Here is a 19,378-nt window from a genome sequence, read left to right on the forward strand (position 1 = left end):
AGCTTCAGCCCCTTAACTCAGTCATTCTGTGACAAACTATTTTTGTTCTGAACTTGACATTTACCATCAGCGACAACATATGAACTGCATTTGCATTGACGCCACCCTCACAGCCACAAATCTCAGTTGTTACCTCTGCAAAAGTGAGACAGTAAAAGCAAACCTTGGGACTGAATAACATGCATAAATGAATCTCTGACATCGCTTTGCCTGGCAGCTCAAAAAAAGAAAGACTCAAATTTGACCAATCTAAAAAGTGAAAAAAATACAAAGCTTTTTAAATAGTCTTGTATTTTCCCCTCATGATGTTGATTGGTTCCGTAGGAACACTGCGGTTGTTTTATTGCTTTATGTCTTTATAGATGGGGCAGTCTTGACATTGGCATCGTCTCACCGGACAAGAAGAGAATCCATACATTGCTAAAACACAACCTGAGGGCTTTATCATTTAACAGCTAGTAAAAAAGCCTTTTGGAAGCTGATTCATTTAAAGAAAATGAGCCGTCGGTGTATTTTATGTCCCGGAGAGAGTAAATAAATGCAGTCCAACAGCATTTTTCCCAATATATAACTTTATTTAAAATATTGTTACAATTTATTACTCTACACAACATTTTCAAAACTTTTTTTCCTTTTTCTTATACTGGTTAGTAAACCTTTGTGGGTGTTTTTAGATATAAAACTCTACTTTTTTTTATTTTTTTTTATTTTTTTTATAGCCTAAGTCTGCCTCAGTTGTTAACCGATTTCTTTACACACTTAGTAAATGAGACACCGCCTCTCTTTTTAACACCTTGTTTCGTTGTGTGTTTAGCTAATCCTCCATACAGTCGTCCCCCACACACAGAATTAATGATCGACGGTGGCCCTCACGTTGTTGTACACTATCATTTCCCCAATCTTTATAATTTCTGCTTAAATAAATAAAAGTTCTGAGTTGGAGAAACAAGAGTGCATTTTGTCAAAAGGATATTCTTTTTCTTTTAAAACAACTATTTACAGGTTAAGCTGAAGACAGACAAACAAGGCTAAGGTTTTAATTAATGTCGCTGCCGTCTTGTCATTGAAAAGCCCCGTCATTCAAAGCAATGAGCAGAAATTAATAACACGAAGGCGAACACTTTATAAACAGCACTTACATCCACCCTTCAGGTTAGTCATAGGTCGGACACGTCAGCAAAAAATGGGAAAGCCGGCAGCTAACGTGCTCTGAGCCAGATGTGCATTCCAGAGGTCGACGAACATCGAGTCTACACAAAAGTGTGGATGGTGACACGAACATAACGGCGTCGAAGAAAATAGACTGGCTGAGCGGCCTCATGAAAGCCACTTCAACAAGTGTGAGAAAAGATCTTTTACAATGCCAGCCACTGAATGATCTTACAAAAATCAGTGCAGATTTTGCACGGGACTCAGAAAACCGACGTGTTGCTATAGCAACAGTATCATAAATGATTATTTCAGTGGTAGGTAGTGATGAACAAAAACTTTCTGAACCTCATGTGCGGACCACACATGGGTGTTTTTTTGTTTTTTTGTTCTGCTGTCACCATGTTTCTTTTCACCTGATAAGTCCTGCGTAAAATTTCCTCTTCTTTTCATAAATAATCATTCACTTACAAACTCAGGCTGTCTAGCATCTCGGACACAAACACTAGCGGCCCACAGCACAGCTCACACTGGCAAAAAAAAAAAAAAAGTATCAAACACAAGCCAACCGTAAAAAGACGTACTTCTTAACATTCCTCTCATCTCTTTGCTTTCACCTAAACACCGTTACTTTGACATTTAGCTCACTGATGAAACAGCTGAAACGGACAACAACTGACAGCATACACACCTGCCTGTGACTGAGACTGAGCATAAGATGGCACCTGGCGCAGACAAGACAAACCGAACCACAAAAATATATATTTAAAAAACAAAAAAAACAGCAGCTTTCTAAAAGCCTATTCACAGCAGCACGAGCCACGGGGACAGAGAGAACAAACATCAAACAGTAAAAAACACCGCTTTGAATACATTATTGGGAGGACTGAGTCAGTTGGCTGACAGGAATAAAAGGAACAGAGGCTGCACTGAGCGTGTTGAGCCAACGTGGTGCTGCCACGGCAACCGCATCCCCCTGTGATGACAGGGGAACCAACCTGGAGAGAGTAAGAGCAGAGGACAGGCGAACCAGCACACGCAATCACCAAACCTGTGTCTGCCTATCTCTCTACATCTTGTAAAAAAATAAAATAAAAGAAACATCATGGTTGAACAGCTCCAATTCTTATGTCATCAATCTCTAAATTGACTATTACTTTGGCTGTCAGTGACCATCCAGCAATCTGCACATTGCAGTTTCTTTCTCAATCCAGCTACCTGCGATGTGTGTAAAACACAACAAGGTACTACAAGTGTGGTATGTATTGCTACAAGCTGTTGTGTAACTGAGGGCTGTCCTGGGCGGCAACAATTGGATGAGAAATAAAATATCTTGTGGTAGTGCACTTAACAATTTTGTCTCAGAATAGCAAGGGGACAGGGGTATGTGTGTGTGTGTGTTGTGCTGAAAAAGCATGTGAGCGGCCGTGAATGTTAGCGAGACAATAGGAGACGCTTCCCATTTGTCTCCATCTGTCTGGCGTCTCCGTCGTCGCGCACACGCACACGCACGCACGCACACACACACACACACACACACACACAAAACCCATCTTCAATGCCTGGCTCTCACACAGACAGCTCATCAGACACGTCCAATCAGAGCCTAAAAGCTTATCAGCAATGTCAATGATAAACATAGAGGACACACTCGCTCAGCACACAAACATGAGCAAGCTCCAAGATAACTGACTGGAAGCCAATTATGACTAAACCAAGGCATGAAGTAAACATTTATTGAACTGAAACCTAATCTCAACTGTTAAAAAAACCAATTCTAACTCGAGTGAAACTTGAACCTGTGCTCTATAAGTCGGAGTAAAAACATCACTCTGCATTTCAGGTTTTTGGTAGTTGCCAGAAGGCAAGTGAAGCACAAGAAGGAGTCAGTAATGAGCTGGCGAAGATAAACTACTCACCCTTAGTGGGATAAACAAAACTATTGCATTGAGGCTAAACAAAATCGATATATTAATGCGCATTGTCTCTATTCTGAGGAATTTTTTTGTCAGCATGTAAACCTGCTTTCTACACATTTGACGGGAGACATTTAAATGTCGAACTCTACAGAGATGAAATACACAAATAGATCTATTATCTGTGTGAGAAAAAAAACCTCACAGGAAACTGTAGTTAATGGTAAATTAATAATAAGGACACACGCACACAACTAATACTCTATCCTTTTAGGTGCAGTAGGAGGCAGAGAACTGGCTGGATTGCTATGTATGCTGAAGGCTGTGGTTGCAGTCACACAACTTCATGCACCATCTACTTTCTGTGCAACACACACACACACACACACACACACACACACACACACACACACACACACACACACACACACACACACACACACACACACACACACACACACACACACACACACACACCATCTCTCCTCCTGACTTGGTTAATGGACAAACTGCAGGGGAGTGATACTTTTGGGTAAGTTACAGAGCCAGAGGGATCACTCTCTAAGAAGCTCTCAGAAAATGTCTATTTCTGTTCAATAGTGTGACTTAAGTCGGTCGTGTGCTCTGCTGCTCCCTGCTGCCTGTTCAGAAAACTGCAGCTCAGCGAACATGCACTCAAAAAGCCTCTTCTCTCCGTATATTAACAATCTGTCGGCAAGATTCGCCATGTATAAGGTGAGACGTTATAAAAACATTAATGCTTTGGCCCATCAACCTTTTGTTTGAGAAATTATTCCTACGCAGAGCTGAGAAGGAGAGACGCTTCCTCTCAACTTCCAAGCTCTGCAAAATCACCACAATAAAACACTTGCGAGGGGGATAAATATCCATACTGACATTAATGGCTGACTGCCAACAGACAGCGCTCTGAAGTGTGGGTTAGACCAGAAGACACGGGGAAAGAAGGAGATTAGTTAGAGCAGCTTGAACGCAATTTCAGTTAGTGTTTCATTGTGTTAGATCAAGAAACCAATTGTTATAGCTCTTATATTAATCTATATTTCATCAGAAGTAAGATTGTTAAACATACAAATAGTTATGAACACATCCGTTTCCATTTAGTTACATTTGTGCCGCCTATGTTTTCTGACAAAGACAGGATACCTATGACCCAAGAGATAGAAAAACATAATTTTTTGTGTTAATGTCCAGCATCAGTGTAAAGCATGAGTTTACTTTCTTCCTTTATCATGAACTGTGAAAGAAGTGGAAACCCCATTTCTTCCGTGTCCCCCTCCCTTCTTGTTTTCAGTTCAGTTCAGCAGACGAGGTCCACGCTGCGGGATTCGGACCCAGTGGGTCTGTTGGAAAAAAACCACCGTCACAATCCCATCCCGGAAGTCAGCTCTTTCGTCAGGTGGCGTTTCATTGAGGTGCTCCCTTTGCCCAAATGTTGCTGCAGCGCCATGGCAACCCTGACCAGTGCCACACTGTATTACATCTCAACCAGTGGGGAGAATTTGCTTGTGTCCGGCCCCCACACCACAGGGCAGATGCATGGAGGAAAACAGACACACTATGGAGGTCTAGTAAATGACATGTGAAGTTGGCTTTTCTTTATTTTCCTTCATTGCTCTTCTTGCTTTGTGTGTCCCTGGGTTCGGTTAAGTGTGACTATTCCAAAATCGGGCCCTTTCCGGTTTGTTTTTCGGGGCAGGGATCGCCTCAGTTTGTCACTCCGTTCTGTGTTTGTCGATGGGCGCTCTCTGGGGTGGCTGTGATAAATGCAAGTGGGCCAGTTCTAGTTCAAGTGATGACAAATGCTTTTAGGAAGTTGCGATCTCCCCCCCTAGGTGGCGCCATCCCTTCTGTTGTGTCTCCAGAGGAGGCAGATACTCTGGAACACAGAGAGACGGTTCAGAGGAACAAGCCTGAGTGATTGAATTTTTTTTTTTTTTTTTTTTTTGCTGCCTCAACACAACACAGAGCAGTCAGTGTGCAACAATGTCAGAGAGAGACTGTGGATTAATTACTGATTATTATCATACGAGTCCCTCTGTCACATGCTAAAGCCCTCATATCCGGATGTCTTCAACTTTCTCAGTCCTCAGCTGTTCGCTATTCGTCTGTTTCTGAAACTCCAAAGCTCTCTCAGTCGTCCTCGTGCTGTACAGTTGCTTGTCCGCATATTTGTATTGCTGATTGTGTGTTGACTCACACAGGGCAAATAGTTTCATCATCCTTTTAATGTGTCAGTCCCTGAGAGATGGCCCTGATAGCGAGTCACATGTCTATGTAGAGCACATGCATCTATTCTGACTGCACAAACACGAGCTACAGTGTGCCCTCCTCACAGTCATCTGATGGCGGTGGAGGAGAATTTACGCTCTCCTAAGTTGGTTAAAGATGTTTTGTGGACTGAATTGTCTTTAAAATGCAGCCTTTTCACATCTTTGTAATTTTCTCTGGACTTTTACTTCCTTGTAATGCCTTTAGAGCTTCATAAAAGAAATATTAAAACTAAAACGGTAATCTGGAAGGAATTGACCGAATAAATGTACTTACTGACTGCATTATTCATATGCTTACATGGATATTTTTTTGTCTTTAATGCATTGGAATTAAAGAAGATGGCACACTTGAAATCCTCACCCTGCCCTTGACATTTCAGGTTTTGTCAGATGGGGAATTTTTTTGAATAATTCATGCTGTTTGACGGGTGCCATCAATCAAAGCACTCAGCACTGCATCTGAATGCATATTTCTTTATGATTTGCCCTAGATAAAAACCTAGCCTCTAACCATTCAGTGCTGGTGTTTACTAACTGTGCTACTGAGAAGATCGTCTCTCTGAATTAAGGCCAAAATGGTCCCATAAAAATGATTTTTGCTCACCATTGTTACTGCAGTTTTTGTTGTCTTTATCAGATGCCTCTTCTTCAACCTGACAGCAAAGAAAGAAGTACATAGAAATATAAAATAAAACATTTCAAAGAAGAGACTGAATGAAAACACGTTTGTGGCTTGTTTGTATAAGTAAAGGGAAACTTAAGAATAAGCTCAGTGTAGAAATTCAAAGCTGGCATGGAGTCCTAGGCTTCCCAGAATAAAAGAGGAAAGGAGTGGTCCTTACCTGTTTCCTCCACTTCAGCTCACAAAAGACTCGCTCAAAGCACTCGTGCATGTAGTTAAACTGGGAGACAAAGAAGCAGACAGAATTGTTGTTCAGGCCTCCAGTTCACCACAATCAGCAAAGTCACAGTGTAAAGTTACGTTTATAACAGTTGGATACACTTCTTCTTACTACAGATTTAACACTGGTTACGTGTCAGTTTTCATATTGATTTAGTTTAGAAGACACTACATGACTTTGGACCAGACTCTCCCTCACACATGCTATTGGCTTATGAACCAGGGAGGCCACACAGATCCGCCAGCTCCTCTCTTTTAACTCTTCCTCAAAGCAGAACAAAAACATTTGGTGATACTGCCCTCAGCCTCTAAACCGCTGGAGCAGCCAGAGGATCTGAGGCGCTGAAAATATTAATATATTTATCTTTGAACTAAGAAAAACATCTATTCAGTGTAGATTTAATTTATAATTTTATTATTTTTACTTATCTTAAGATCATAATTAGAATCAATTTTACTCTATCTTGTTTATTAATATTTTACTGTTGATGATTATATATTCCGTTCCGTTTTATTTTATTGACATGTTGATATTTTGTATTACTTTTTTATTTTTTCATTGACTTCACTATTTGTTTTTGTGTCGTTTGAGTGTGCATTACTTCATCATCAGTTTTTAAACATCCATCACTTTGTCAATGTCTTGTGAAGCGTTTTGAATCACATTGAATTTATTGGAAAGACGCTAAATATTTTTTTTTTTTATTTCACTCATTAATAAAGATTTGATTAGAATGTGAAGGAAAGAGCGTTGACTAAATCATGTTTGTATGTATGAAGGGTTATTGGAATTTTTAAGAAAAAACACAGTCTGAAACCAAAAGCCTGCAGAACATATCAAACAGGTAGGCGGGTGTATGTACACTTACATATGGAGTGAAGATCTTGACCCAGCGAGGTTTCTTCTCTCCTCTGGCATACTCGAAGCAGAAAGCCATCCCCTCCTCATCAGTGTCCCAGCGCTGCATCTCGCCCCACTCAAACGCTATTACCTGGCTCTGAGACAAGAGACGGTAGTTTAACTCTGTGCAGATGAACGGCTATAAAGGTCAAGCTTAACATTGTTTTGATTTAGCATTTGGAAAATCTATTTTGAGGAAAATATTTATAATTTTTTTTTTTTTTTATAATTTTAAACAAAGGAAACAATCATTACATTAAATAATCTTATAGTAGCCATATTTTTAATAAATGGAAGAAAAAAAACACATTGCTTTTAATGTGATAAGCTGGACTGTCCACTTGTACTGCATTTTGAAGTATCTCACACACACACACACACACACACACACACACACACACACACACACACACACACACAACAGCTCACCTCCAGCGTGCCATCCTCAGTGCAGGCGTGCAGCTTGAAATGATGGATGCTGATGGCTGTGATGACATGGCCCTTCCTCCGGGAGTCACAGGAGCAGTGGGGGAAATCCACCTCATTGTAGCCCTCACACGTCCGCAATAGGCTCAGGTACTACAGAGTATTATAGAGCACACTAGCAATCACTATTACTGTAAGCAAGCAGATTAAGTTAAACTAAAGACACATCTGATTCTCAAAAATCCTAGTTAACATGCCTCACGGACTCCAAACTACATCGCTGTACCAATTATGGCAAAAATATTCTATGGGGGAAATTTGTGGGAAACTTGTTTACGTATGTGACACTGCTGATTTATATATTTTTGTTGAAAAATGCATTTGGACTGGTAGAGCAGTCTGAATTTACAATAAGCTGTAAAAACTGACTGCACTTGAAAGTGTCTTTTATTTATTGCAAATTATAAACACAAAAATAAATGTAGCGTTGTTCTCTTTGAGTGACAATTTGCATGAACAGAAATATCAATGTATTCAATGTCCCGTGTCTTTTACATGCAAATTTTGAATTAAAGTGGCTTTTATGAGATGCAGGTTTATGCTCAGCTAATATTTTGGCCTCTCGGTCAAATTCTTTATAATCCCTGATCCCAAAGACGTGTTTTGTATGCTTAAACATTTCTGAAATCAAACACTGCCTGATACTTGTCACAATCAGACTACTGAAGTGGTCATAAAAAAAAATGTTGCTTTTACTTTCATTTACTAGCCTTTAAAAGCTTGTGAATGTTGTAGTGAGGAGCTACAAAAGCTGTGAGTGTAGAGGCCCTCACACATGCCACTTCTGGTGAATGTTCTACAAACATTAATATAAATTTAAAGCCTTTCTCTCTGTTTACACCACAGCGGGCTCCGTATTCTCAAGTGTGGAAGGGTTTCTGGCTTTTTTTGTCCATTTTTATTTGGTAGTGTTTTGGTGATGGCTCTGGTCAGCAGGCAAAAAGTGTAGTCATCCCAGTCCCTTCCCCGAACAAAGACTGGTCTGTGGTACTGACTGTGGCCATCTTGCGCTGCTCTGCCAGTTTCTGCAGCTGGTAGGATTTGTCCTCTGTTTTCATGAATCCCTTCTTCACATCATCCAGTGCCTAGACAGACAGGGGGTGGGGGTGGCATGAAGATGTACAACACCATTTATCCTCTGAGAATGATTATACATTAAATTCCAAGTAGCCAAGTTCAAACAATGACAGCAATAACCTCTTGTGTACATTTTAAAGCAGCTATAATAAATATTTTTATAACCACAATGTATCAACCCAACAATGTGAAAACAACGTGACAATATGAAAGGAGGTCACTGAAGTCGCAGCGTGGATTCTATTTTTCAGAGCTTTTTAATGAGTTTCAGTTCATTGTTTGCTGTCTGGTCCGCAACTCCAATGTTTTGGTTCCCTGTCGCTGCTCTCATAGCTTGATTTTTAGCGGAATGCAGCTGGTTTCAGCAGAAAGTGATCTCGAAGCCCATTGTACACTACCTGCTCAGCATTTAACAGCAGACAGTCATAGTTAGTGACAATATGGTGAATAAAGTGGAGCATTTAGAAGCAAGAAGTTAAGAGAGAGAGGAAATATTTGCCAAAAAAAAAAACAATCCCAAAGAATGATAATGTTACTGTGTGACTGCTGGCTGCGTTACAACTTGAGGTGTGAATCAAGTTGTGATATGATTCGCATGTCAACAGTTTGATTGTGCAATGCATCTCTATGCAGTTTAGAGGGACAAAGTGTAAGCCAGGTTATTTTCTTTAGCTACACTTTATAGATGTCTCAATGCCCCACATGGAAGCTGTCGTAGATGTAAGTAGCTGCGCACAGAGAAACCTTTAGTTCCCACTCATTTACTGCACACAACTCAGATTGGTGTGTGGCAAAAACTTACTTAGTGAGTGAAATAAGATGTTCTAATATTTAATTTACCCGAGTTGAAACCAATTGATTTTATCTACCTGTGTGGTTTTAATCTGCTTTGGAGGGTCGCTAAAGTAGAGCCAATGTAAAGGAAACACTGGGCTTTAATTATGGCTCTGTTCTGCCACAACATCGATGCATTGTGATGCATCTCAGAATCAATAAATGTCCACAACTCTGGTTGAAAGTAGCTAATGATTAATATAGCAATCTATATTGAATTAGTAAGTGATTATATGTCAATACAGTGACCAGAAACTAAAAAAATAAAAATCCTTTACTAAAAGTTTACATATTCTGGATTTGTTGGTTTGCTTTCATGCTTTCTTAAATGAGTCACTGCTGAACCTCACATGCTTAAATGCTTCAGGTAGTGACCTTTACTGGTGAGTGGACAACCTGCAGACTAATACTGCTAATTTTAGCAGCTTTAACAAACTCGATGATTATTTTTTACCAGCTCACCCTTTATATTTCAAAAACTGTGGTAGCCTGTTACTGGCTTGTAGAGTATCCTCTGGTTTCCGGATTAAGTTCATTAAATTGTGACCCTTCAAAGCAGGATATCAAATGAGACTGTTTTGTAGTGGGTTCATATTCTGTTTAGGATGTAAAATTACATATTTTTCCTACAGCAGATCCAGTTTGTATTTGTCATAATGTCGAAGCATGTTTAGCGAGTAGCCTCACAGAAGACAAGACTACTTTAAAACTGTTATATATCTGGTCTAGCTTAGCAGTCATCAGGTACTGCATATTGTGTATAATGTCCAGGAAAGCTAGATAACAACAAAATGACACTGCTTCTGAGTGAGTGAACCTGTACATGGTGAAGGTGAATATATTAAAAGCCATTGTAAAAGCTAGTTTTTAACTGGAATTAAACTATAAAATTATAACTAGGTGGAAGCAAAAATGATCTGAGACCAGAGCAGAGTAATACAGTATATTCCCCTGAATGTGTCAGAAATGATCTAATATTTTTGAACAGCTTCAGCTCAGAAAGAAGTCAATAAATTCTTAAAGTAAAAACCCAAAGGTTCAAATTTTGTATTTTCCCTGAAGCCCATGACAAGTGGGAATCCGTTATTTCTATTACCTGGTGAAAGCAGTAGTGCAGTGCCAGTGGGTTGTCTCGGAGCAACTCCTCCTCCTGGAAGCTGAACAACCATTTGCGGAGCGCTAAGCAGGTCCCCGGCACTGCCGACGTGTAGTTTTGCACATAAAGCTTGTGGGGAAACTCATTAGGCGCCAGCTTCCGCACTGCAACAAAAAACAGGTAGACGGAGAGGACTGAGGAGGGGGATGAGCAGCACGGTGTGTCATTATAAAAAAGAATTAACCGTAACCTACACCAAATTACCTGCCCTTGCCGTCCACAAATACACACGCACCCCTCGGCCCAATAAATGCAACTCACTGGTGGGATGGTACAAATCTTTATTTAGAAAACCAGTGGTCATGAATAAACTCACCCCGGAGAAGGCTTTTTATATTAAACACATAAGAGAAGGTAAAAAATAAAAATCACATCAGATTGACATGCAACTCTTACCGAAGGAGTGGTTGATGACTTCAAACAGGGCAAAGTAGCTCGCCATAATACTGTCCATTCCCACCTTCATCACCAACGCCTGCAGACGAACAACACACACTCAGTTATGTATTTACCAGTACACACAATCTGACAACATAATTCAAAATAAGAATTGAATGAAAAGCCCACTTTGCACATCCAGAGTCCAGACGATGGGACAATAAACTGTATAATATAGCTGTTAAACAGCATTATGCCAGCAGCAGTCTCGTGGTCTTACCTGGTACACCTGGTCAGTGGTGCCGTTCTTGCAGACTCTGACAGAGATGGTGGTCTTGTCTGGCAGGGCTATCCGCAGCTCTACATCAGTCACTCCATTGTAGTTCTGTACAGTGAAGCACAACATAATGAAAACAGCTGCATTAAGTCCTTTGGATCAACGGCTCTGTGGTCTGTACTTGTTTGAATGAGTGTGCATGCCTGTGTTTGTTCTACATTACTGCTAAGTACCTTGAGATTAAAGCAACAAAAGCCAACAAGCCATAACCACACCAGAACTAGGATCTGGAAGAAGTCTTAATCTTCCAAATTGCGTTTCTTAAAAAAGAGGGATTAGATCAGTATTTGTTTTGGTGCTGTAATAGCTCAAAACACTGGCATGGCAACTATTGACTGATTTCCAGACCGTCAGGCACCGCCGCCACCCAGCTACCTTCAACCAATGCCACAAGTGTTGTTTGTTTAGAGCGAATAGCCCCCAAACTAGATCAGAGGAGGTTTTATAAACACATTCATGGGCTGCCATCTCAAGAGTTGTAGTGTCCGATAGTCAGACAAAAGAACCTCGTTTCTCAGCCGAAACTCTACCACCCACTTGACAAAAGAAGAAAGTCTGGCCCTACTTCTCTCACTTCTCGTTTTTAGCCAGCGCTGATTGTCACTGTTGCCGATTAAAAGGAAAAACATCAGGTCATAGCATCTGTCGCTAACTGATGTTAATTCTAATATAACTTGATGATAGGCCAAAATGAGACTTTGCTGTTGTCGGATTTGTGCATCTCTGCAAGCTAATGAGGAAATAGACTTTGACACAACACTGCTGTCTGCACTCAGCCAAAGATTGTTTATTCAGCACAAGGGGCATCACTCTGTAACTCAGCTGTGCAATCAGAGGGGAATTGGTGATTCTGTGCAGCTCATTTCTATGTTCCTCAGTGTATTTCTGAACTAAAACGTACTATTTTGAGTGCAAAAGTGCATTCACATTGTTGTGAATAGAAACATATAGTACACTACAAGTACCTGGTGTACTCAAGTCAGTCCACAAACTGAGTATGAAATCATTATCACTTCTCAAACTCAACGGTTGCCATTATGCCTACGTAGCGGAAAAGGAGGGACCAACAACCTAAAGTATTTTCAAAACTGTGACGACCGAGGAAGCTGAAGGTGTTTGGGGACACTGCATAAAAGTGGTTATATTTCACTAATTACCACCAAACTCTTGTTGGATAAAACCATCGTGATGTTTATTGTGTGCATTAAACAGAGGATATTAAAACCCATTCATTTCTGGGTAAAATAATTAAAGCCAGCAGATATGTTGGCTGGTGAGGCATTTAAATGCTATGGTTATTTCCGCTAGGGCAGAACGGCAGTCGAAATCCAAGTACTTCACAATTAAGTGTACAAAAATGTAGGAGTACTAAATGCGAGTGTACTAATGGAAATATGACTTGGGAAGAATCCTAATACATTCGTAATTGTATTACATTTATAGATTTAGAACATTAGATAAGTAAATCTCTACTATCACCCATACAATTTCTGGATTGAAAGACCCAGTCAGGAAAAGCATATCAGATAGCAAAACAAACAAAAAGCTGTAGTGCTATGCAGTGTGCAGATGTATTGTTTTAGAAGTCAAAAGTTGTGCACTTGAGAAAATTTTAAAAGGGTTCCAGAAAAAGATTCCAGGCTCAGGGCAGTCACTTTTAAAAACCCAGAATCAAATATCCCACAGAAAATATCTGCATCCCAATGTACTAAAATCTGTATCAGAATACCCATGAATGACATGCATACCTCATCTGATTCAGAGAGGAACTCCTGCATGATGTCACTCTCACCGATCACCCGTACAGAGCACACTAGAGACAAATATAGAGAAAGATGGAGCGAAACAGAGGAAGTCAAAGAAAATGAAATAAACAAAGGGGAAAGGTTGTTTTTTTGTTTTTTACTTTGGAAAAATGGTGTATTTTCCATCCTAACTACATGATATCTACACATAGATTCAGTTTGTGATCATTCTAAACATACTCGAACATGAAGCGGTAATTCTTCTTGAACAGCATGTGGGTTTGGTAACAGAAAAGCTCTTTTGTCTTTTTTCATTTTAAAATAGTCAATGCACAAGCAGGTTTATATGCTGGTGACCTTTCACAAATCAGCCTACCTCGCTCGAGATATTCCTCCAGGCCTCTACGGCGAGCATCCAGCTGCTGCTCCGAGAGGGAGAAGGGCCATTTACCGGGAAGCTTTGGGAAGTTGAAGTTGGAAAACTCCCTCTTCAGGTTCTGGTGCAGGATGGCAAACTCACGGTAGCGTTTTGAGCACAGCTGTCTGCCTGACATATACACATTGTACACCTATGGGCATTGAAATAAAAACAGACTGGCATTAAGGACAATAGACAGAATGAAAAGTTTACATCCAAGAGTTATACATTTTCTGATATCCACAAGCTAAAATAAAACATGTTCTATCTGTATGATAAAAGTATTGAAAAGTTTTTCTGCACTCACCACAAACCTCTCGGAGTGCTGCTCTACATGCTTGTATGTGGGAACAGAAATGGGCACGGCCTGCTTGTCACTGTAGTCGTAGTTGGGCTGGATGTCCTCCCCTCCTTCCAAACCATCGGCCTCCTGAGGTGGAACAGACAGCACAGCCAAAACCAGCTCCTTCTCGCCTGCTCGGATCAGGTCCACCACCTGCTTATGGGTTGCACCTTCCACGCTCACACCGTTACTAGAAGCAAGTGGAATGAAGAAAGGAGGGACATAAAGAAAGTGAGTTTTAAACCTGTTATTAACAAATTAATTGTCTTTTCCTTGTTCATTTTATGACACTAATAGCCAAATAATTCAATAATACACGTTTGACTTATGAAGAAGAGGAGCCATTTATCAGCATTGAACAATGGAACATGTAAATAAAGTGAGATATACAAAGAAATGACTAAATAAACAATCTACTATGGTGGCACTAATTCTCCACTCATGTGCCTTTAAACCATAATAAAAGAAAAGGGCTCATCAAGATGACGTCATTAAAAGAACGCAGGTCAAACCTCAAACGATGGAAAAACGACTGTTCCTTTTATCCAGCAGTTTTTATAAAGATGAATGGAAACGATTATAACGATTATAAAAAATAATGACAGTCAGCTCAAATAATCGCTATCAGGTTATTATGTAACATTCGTGATAGATATAAGCACACAAGCTGATAAAAAAAAAAAAAAAAGTTTAAAATGCATCTATGTTGTAAATATGCTAATCCAGCTATTTCTCTCCCGATATTTAATCCAATACATTCACTCTGGAGATTTCCTGATATACAAATACTGAGCCATCAGTCTTTTGTGAGGTAACCTGAGGTCAGGCTGCGGCACAAAGTATCACCGCCCCAAAGGAACAGAACGAATGCAACAGAAAAGAGACAATTTTATACAAAATTTGATAAATAAACTGTATTTGATGTGGATTAGTCAGGTCAGTACTGGCACACATACAGATTCATGCCTGCATAAATATAATTAGAATCCCATTTTAATCTATTTGCAGCTTTAATAAATCAGATTTTTATTAATGCTGCAAATATATTTCCTGTACATTGTCCTATTATTGTGTGCAGTCATGTCAGTGCATTGTCCTGCGTTGATGAACACAATGTTGGGAGTGTTGAGTAACCAGGTCAGCTCTAACGTTTCTAATGTTTCCCTTTCCTTTGGTGCTGACTGTGAGACACCTCCCTTCTTGGCTTTGCCGAGGCCAGATGGCACCAGCATCAGGTGTCTCTGCTAATCTTCGTATGAGAAACAGTGGGAAGCACGCATGACAGGAGGGGAAAAAAGTAGGACCTGTACATTATATGCCACGTCTCGATCATTGTACATAGATGTATATCCGTGTAGCATCACGGATCAAAATGGGAAGTGAAACAAGTAAGACAGGGTAGTGGTAAATGAAGGCAACAGCGGTGGATGGGGAGAGCGGGTCTGTCGTGGAAACGCATATTGACATGACAGAATTCCTCCAAACTGTTCAAGTGAACAGCAAAATTGAGGGTTAGGGGGGGGGGGAACAAAGAAGCAAAGATAAAGGGAAGAAGTTTTGGTCTGTACACTTCTCTGATCCCATCGTCCTCTTGTTAGACGAAACAGAAACACAGCATGGTGTGTCAGTGAGAAAGTATAAAATGTCAATTAGGCTTGGACAGAAATGAAGCAATAATAGCACTTAAGTAGTGCGTAGTGAATATTTTTTTGCTGAAATATTAATTCCATAAAAGATTACAGACACTGACAAATTCCTGTAATGACTCAATGGAGCATAAAATGACAAAAAGGTATCAAGAAATCCAGACAAAATATTAATATAAATAAGAGATAAGCAGATAGATTTTGTTTGGCTAAAATGTTACGATAGCATTGTCACTAAATAAAAGATTTAAATATGTTACCTGTCATCATATAAATGATCAAACTAGTATTTTTGGGAATCAGTGGTCAAAACTGAAAAAGGTTCCCTGATTAATAGGCAATTGATTTACTAAAAGATGCTAAAGTGAAGCCTTACAGAACATAACATAAAAGTAATGTCTTCTGTAAATACACAAGCAAAGGAAGGTAATTTTTCATTTGGTTTCATTTTTATTCTTTGTGTACTTGTAAAAGAGGACAATTAAAACCTGATTTCCTACACAAACTAAACAGGCTGATAGACTCGGATAAGAAATACCACATTGTAGCCGCAAAGTTAAGATTATTGCTATTTTCTTGTTTGTAAGACCTTTGGAGGTAAAATGCTGACTTATGACATTCTCAACCGCCTCATTCTTGTGATTTTTTTTTTTTGCGAAATGGTCAAACTGGTTAATAAGTCACATGAGAAGTATTGGCACTATCATATGACCAGAGAGGGTTTCAACAGCTATAAAAGGGACAAAACTATTGCATCGTATAAACAAGTTGATGCCTCAGCAAGTAGACGTGTTCCTTGTTTTTCCGTTTCTGTTCTTCATTATGTCTTCCTCAAGTTGAACCTACGTTCAAGTTCACAGTCACATGTTTTCACTGATTAGATTTAACGATGATTTTTTTTATTTTTTTTTTAAAGCTGATGCAGTCTGAGCCACACATGAACATTTAGTTCATTTTACACATACCAGAATTTGTCAAAGACCAAAGCCCCCCCCCCACCCGGAGGGGCGTTATAATCATGGAGTCTCACATTTTGTTTTGGGAAATGTACCCGTCTACAAATATGAACTGACTGAGGCAGCTCATAAAACGTACTGTAAGAACAGACTTTTTTTTTTAAACAATGAAGTTAAAGAGAGTCTGACCAAACAAACAAACAACAACAACAAAAAAGCAGTTGTACAAAAATGTCTCCAGGAATCCAGACATGCATATAAAAAAAAAAAAAACCACTCAAGGACACTGACAGTGATGAAGAAAGAAAACAACAACAACAACAACAAACCAGCACCTACAGCTGTCCCATGTAAACAGCAGGGCTGTAAGTGAAGGGTGGGCAAGTGAAAGAAGCACAATGATGCTGAATTTGAGCGACAACACTTCCATCCAAAACACACACACACCAGCAATATTATACGTATGTCAATGCGATGTCAACTACACCGACGTTGGAAATCTCGCTTTCCCAAACCCGCGCTGAGACAGACAGCCACTGCGCAAGGAGCTAGCCGCGTTAGCTCCCTGGCTAGCTGAAGCTAATCAACATGCACAGCCTGTAGTCACAACTTATGTAAGCTGGTTAGCCTGCTAGTTAAATCACCAGCGCTAGCTCGTTGTAGCTATATATATATATATATATATATATATATAAATAAAAATGTCTACAAGCTGAGCAATTAACTAACTAACCAGTTAGTTAACAGGTTACTTGTGGGGTTTTTTTTAACAACACCTAAGTGACGTAGCTCGAAGACGGCTAACAGCACGCTTGAAATTGGCTAAACTGGGTAGCTCAGCCACCCCCCCCCCCCCCTCCTCCCGCTAACTTGCCCGTCTCGGGTTTGGACGGACCGGACCGGACCGGACCGGACCCCCCCCCCCCCCCCGCGACTCACACTTCCAGGATCCGGTCACCCTTCGCTATCCCGGCTCGGTCCGCGGCTCCTCCGGGCAGGACAGCGCTGACGTGCTGAAGAGGAGCGTACAGTTCCCCGTTGATGCTCCGGAGCTGCCCACCTTCGCTGACTTGACCGCGGACGTTGAAGCCGTAGCCGGACTCCGACTTGACGATCCTCACGACCCGCGGACCGGACGTCACCGTGGTCGCGTTCTGGCCCGCGGTGCCCGCCGGCGAACCGACCACCGGACCGTTACGGGACGCCGAAGGGAGAGCCGGCCGAGTTTCATCGCCTCCTACATCCGCCATCTTATTCACAGGCACTACTACCAACCCCCTCCCCTCCGGTCGGTGTCTTCGAGCGAATTCAAAACAACACTCGGGCTCTTGTCCCTACGAGCTCCACAGACCGACTCTGTTGGTAACAACACGCCCCTAAAAGCGGCGTCACGGGACGCGGCCGCGCAACGTGACGGACCGGAGGCGTCACCGAAAGTCGGGTCCTTTTACTCGCGACATCTCTACATTGCAAGCTTACTCATCATTTATGATCACAAGTCTTTTTATTTTTTTAATGTTGTTGTTAATGTGGCAGTGAGTATTGCTTATTCCTTTATTCGGTGTAATTTTTTTTTTATCAATAAGAAACTTTTCTGATGCAACTCAGTGCTTTACCCAAACTAAAAGTAAGAGAAACAGAAATAGACGATTAAATGCATTATAGCTGCAGATGTTTATTTTTTTTAAACCTTTTATCGGGAATGTATGCTAAATATGAATATATTACATTAATTGTATGCTAAACATTGCTAATATATTTATATTTATTTTAATATATTCTTCCAAATATTAGCCTAATGTTGTAATATTGTAAAATATAATATTTCTTTCTTATCAATTTCAGTCATCAAACAACTGATTCCATGCACAGATAGATAGATAGATAGATAGATAGATAGATAGATAGATAGATAGATAGATAGATAGATAGATAGATAGATAGTTACTTTATTAATCCCCAAAGGGAATTTTTTTTTCACTACAGCAGCATTTATAGATACAGGAAAGCAATAAAATAACAGTAAAAAATATGAAATATAAAAATGCACAGTATATACAATAAATATAATAAAATTAAAAATAATAATTAAATTAAAACTAACTAAACAATAGTGCAACGTTTTTTTGTTGTTGTTGTTGGTTTTTTGTTGGTTTTTTAAAAATATTTAAACAACCAAGAAAAACAGACAACGGTGTTAGGTTAGGTAGGTTAGGTAGTTACTTTATTAATCCCCGAGGGGAAATGTTTTCGCTACAGCAGCATACAGAAGCAACAAGATAATAATAGAACAATAGAAAGCAATAAAATAGCAGTAAAATTATAAAATATAAATATAAAATATAAAATGCACAGTATATACAGTGTATACAGTACAGTATATATCTCTATATATTATATACAAACAACCAAAAAACACAGTCAACAGTATTATTTTGCCAGAGGTGAGTTATTGTACAGTCTAATTGCGGTCGGCAGGAATGATCTCGTGTATCTGTCCTTGTGACAGCGGAGCTGGAGGAATCTTTTGGAGAAAGTGCTCCGCTGTCCCTGCAGCAGGTGGTTGAGAGGGTGGACAGGATTATCCAATATGGATAATAGTTTGTTCAGCGTCCTCCTCTCCACCATCTTTTCCAGACTATCCAGATTGTAGCCGATGATGGAGCCGACCTTCTTAACCAGTTTGTTAAGTCTATTAGTGTCGCCGGCTCCAATGCTGCTCCCCCAGCAGACTACGGTGAAGTACAATGCACTGGCCACAACAGATGGTAGAACATCTCTAACATCTTGCTGCACAGCACCTGTTGTAGCACTGAAATGAAATAGGTTCTCAGGCCCTTGAGG

At 40.1% G+C, this 19,378-nt stretch overlaps 1 protein-coding gene across 1 annotated transcript; it reads right to left on the minus strand.

Moving 5' to 3' along the window:
- Positions 1 to 554: 554 nt before the first annotated feature.
- snx27a (sorting nexin 27a) lies at positions 555 to 17,893 on the minus strand. The gene is made up of 13 exons (XM_069693257.1): positions 17,474 to 17,893; positions 13,897 to 14,122; positions 13,548 to 13,740; positions 13,175 to 13,239; positions 11,370 to 11,474; positions 11,108 to 11,186; positions 10,652 to 10,815; positions 8,640 to 8,729; positions 7,588 to 7,737; positions 7,127 to 7,255; positions 6,199 to 6,258; positions 5,961 to 6,009; positions 555 to 4,962 (listed from the first exon to the last, which is right to left on the minus strand). The coding sequence occupies exons 1-13, from the start codon at positions 17,782 to 17,784 to the stop codon at positions 4,892 to 4,894; spliced, it is 1,692 nt and encodes a 563-aa protein (XP_069549358.1). The 5' UTR covers positions 17,785 to 17,893; the 3' UTR covers positions 555 to 4,891.
- Positions 17,894 to 19,378: the final 1,485 nt, after the last annotated feature.

The sequence above is a fragment of the Brachyistius frenatus genome, unplaced genomic scaffold, assembly GCF_029030835.1.
Source record: "Brachyistius frenatus isolate BFR_SWC_R1_liver_20210118 unplaced genomic scaffold, ASM2903083v1 Contig_2, whole genome shotgun sequence".
NCBI lineage: Eukaryota > Metazoa > Chordata > Actinopteri > Embiotocidae > Brachyistius > Brachyistius frenatus.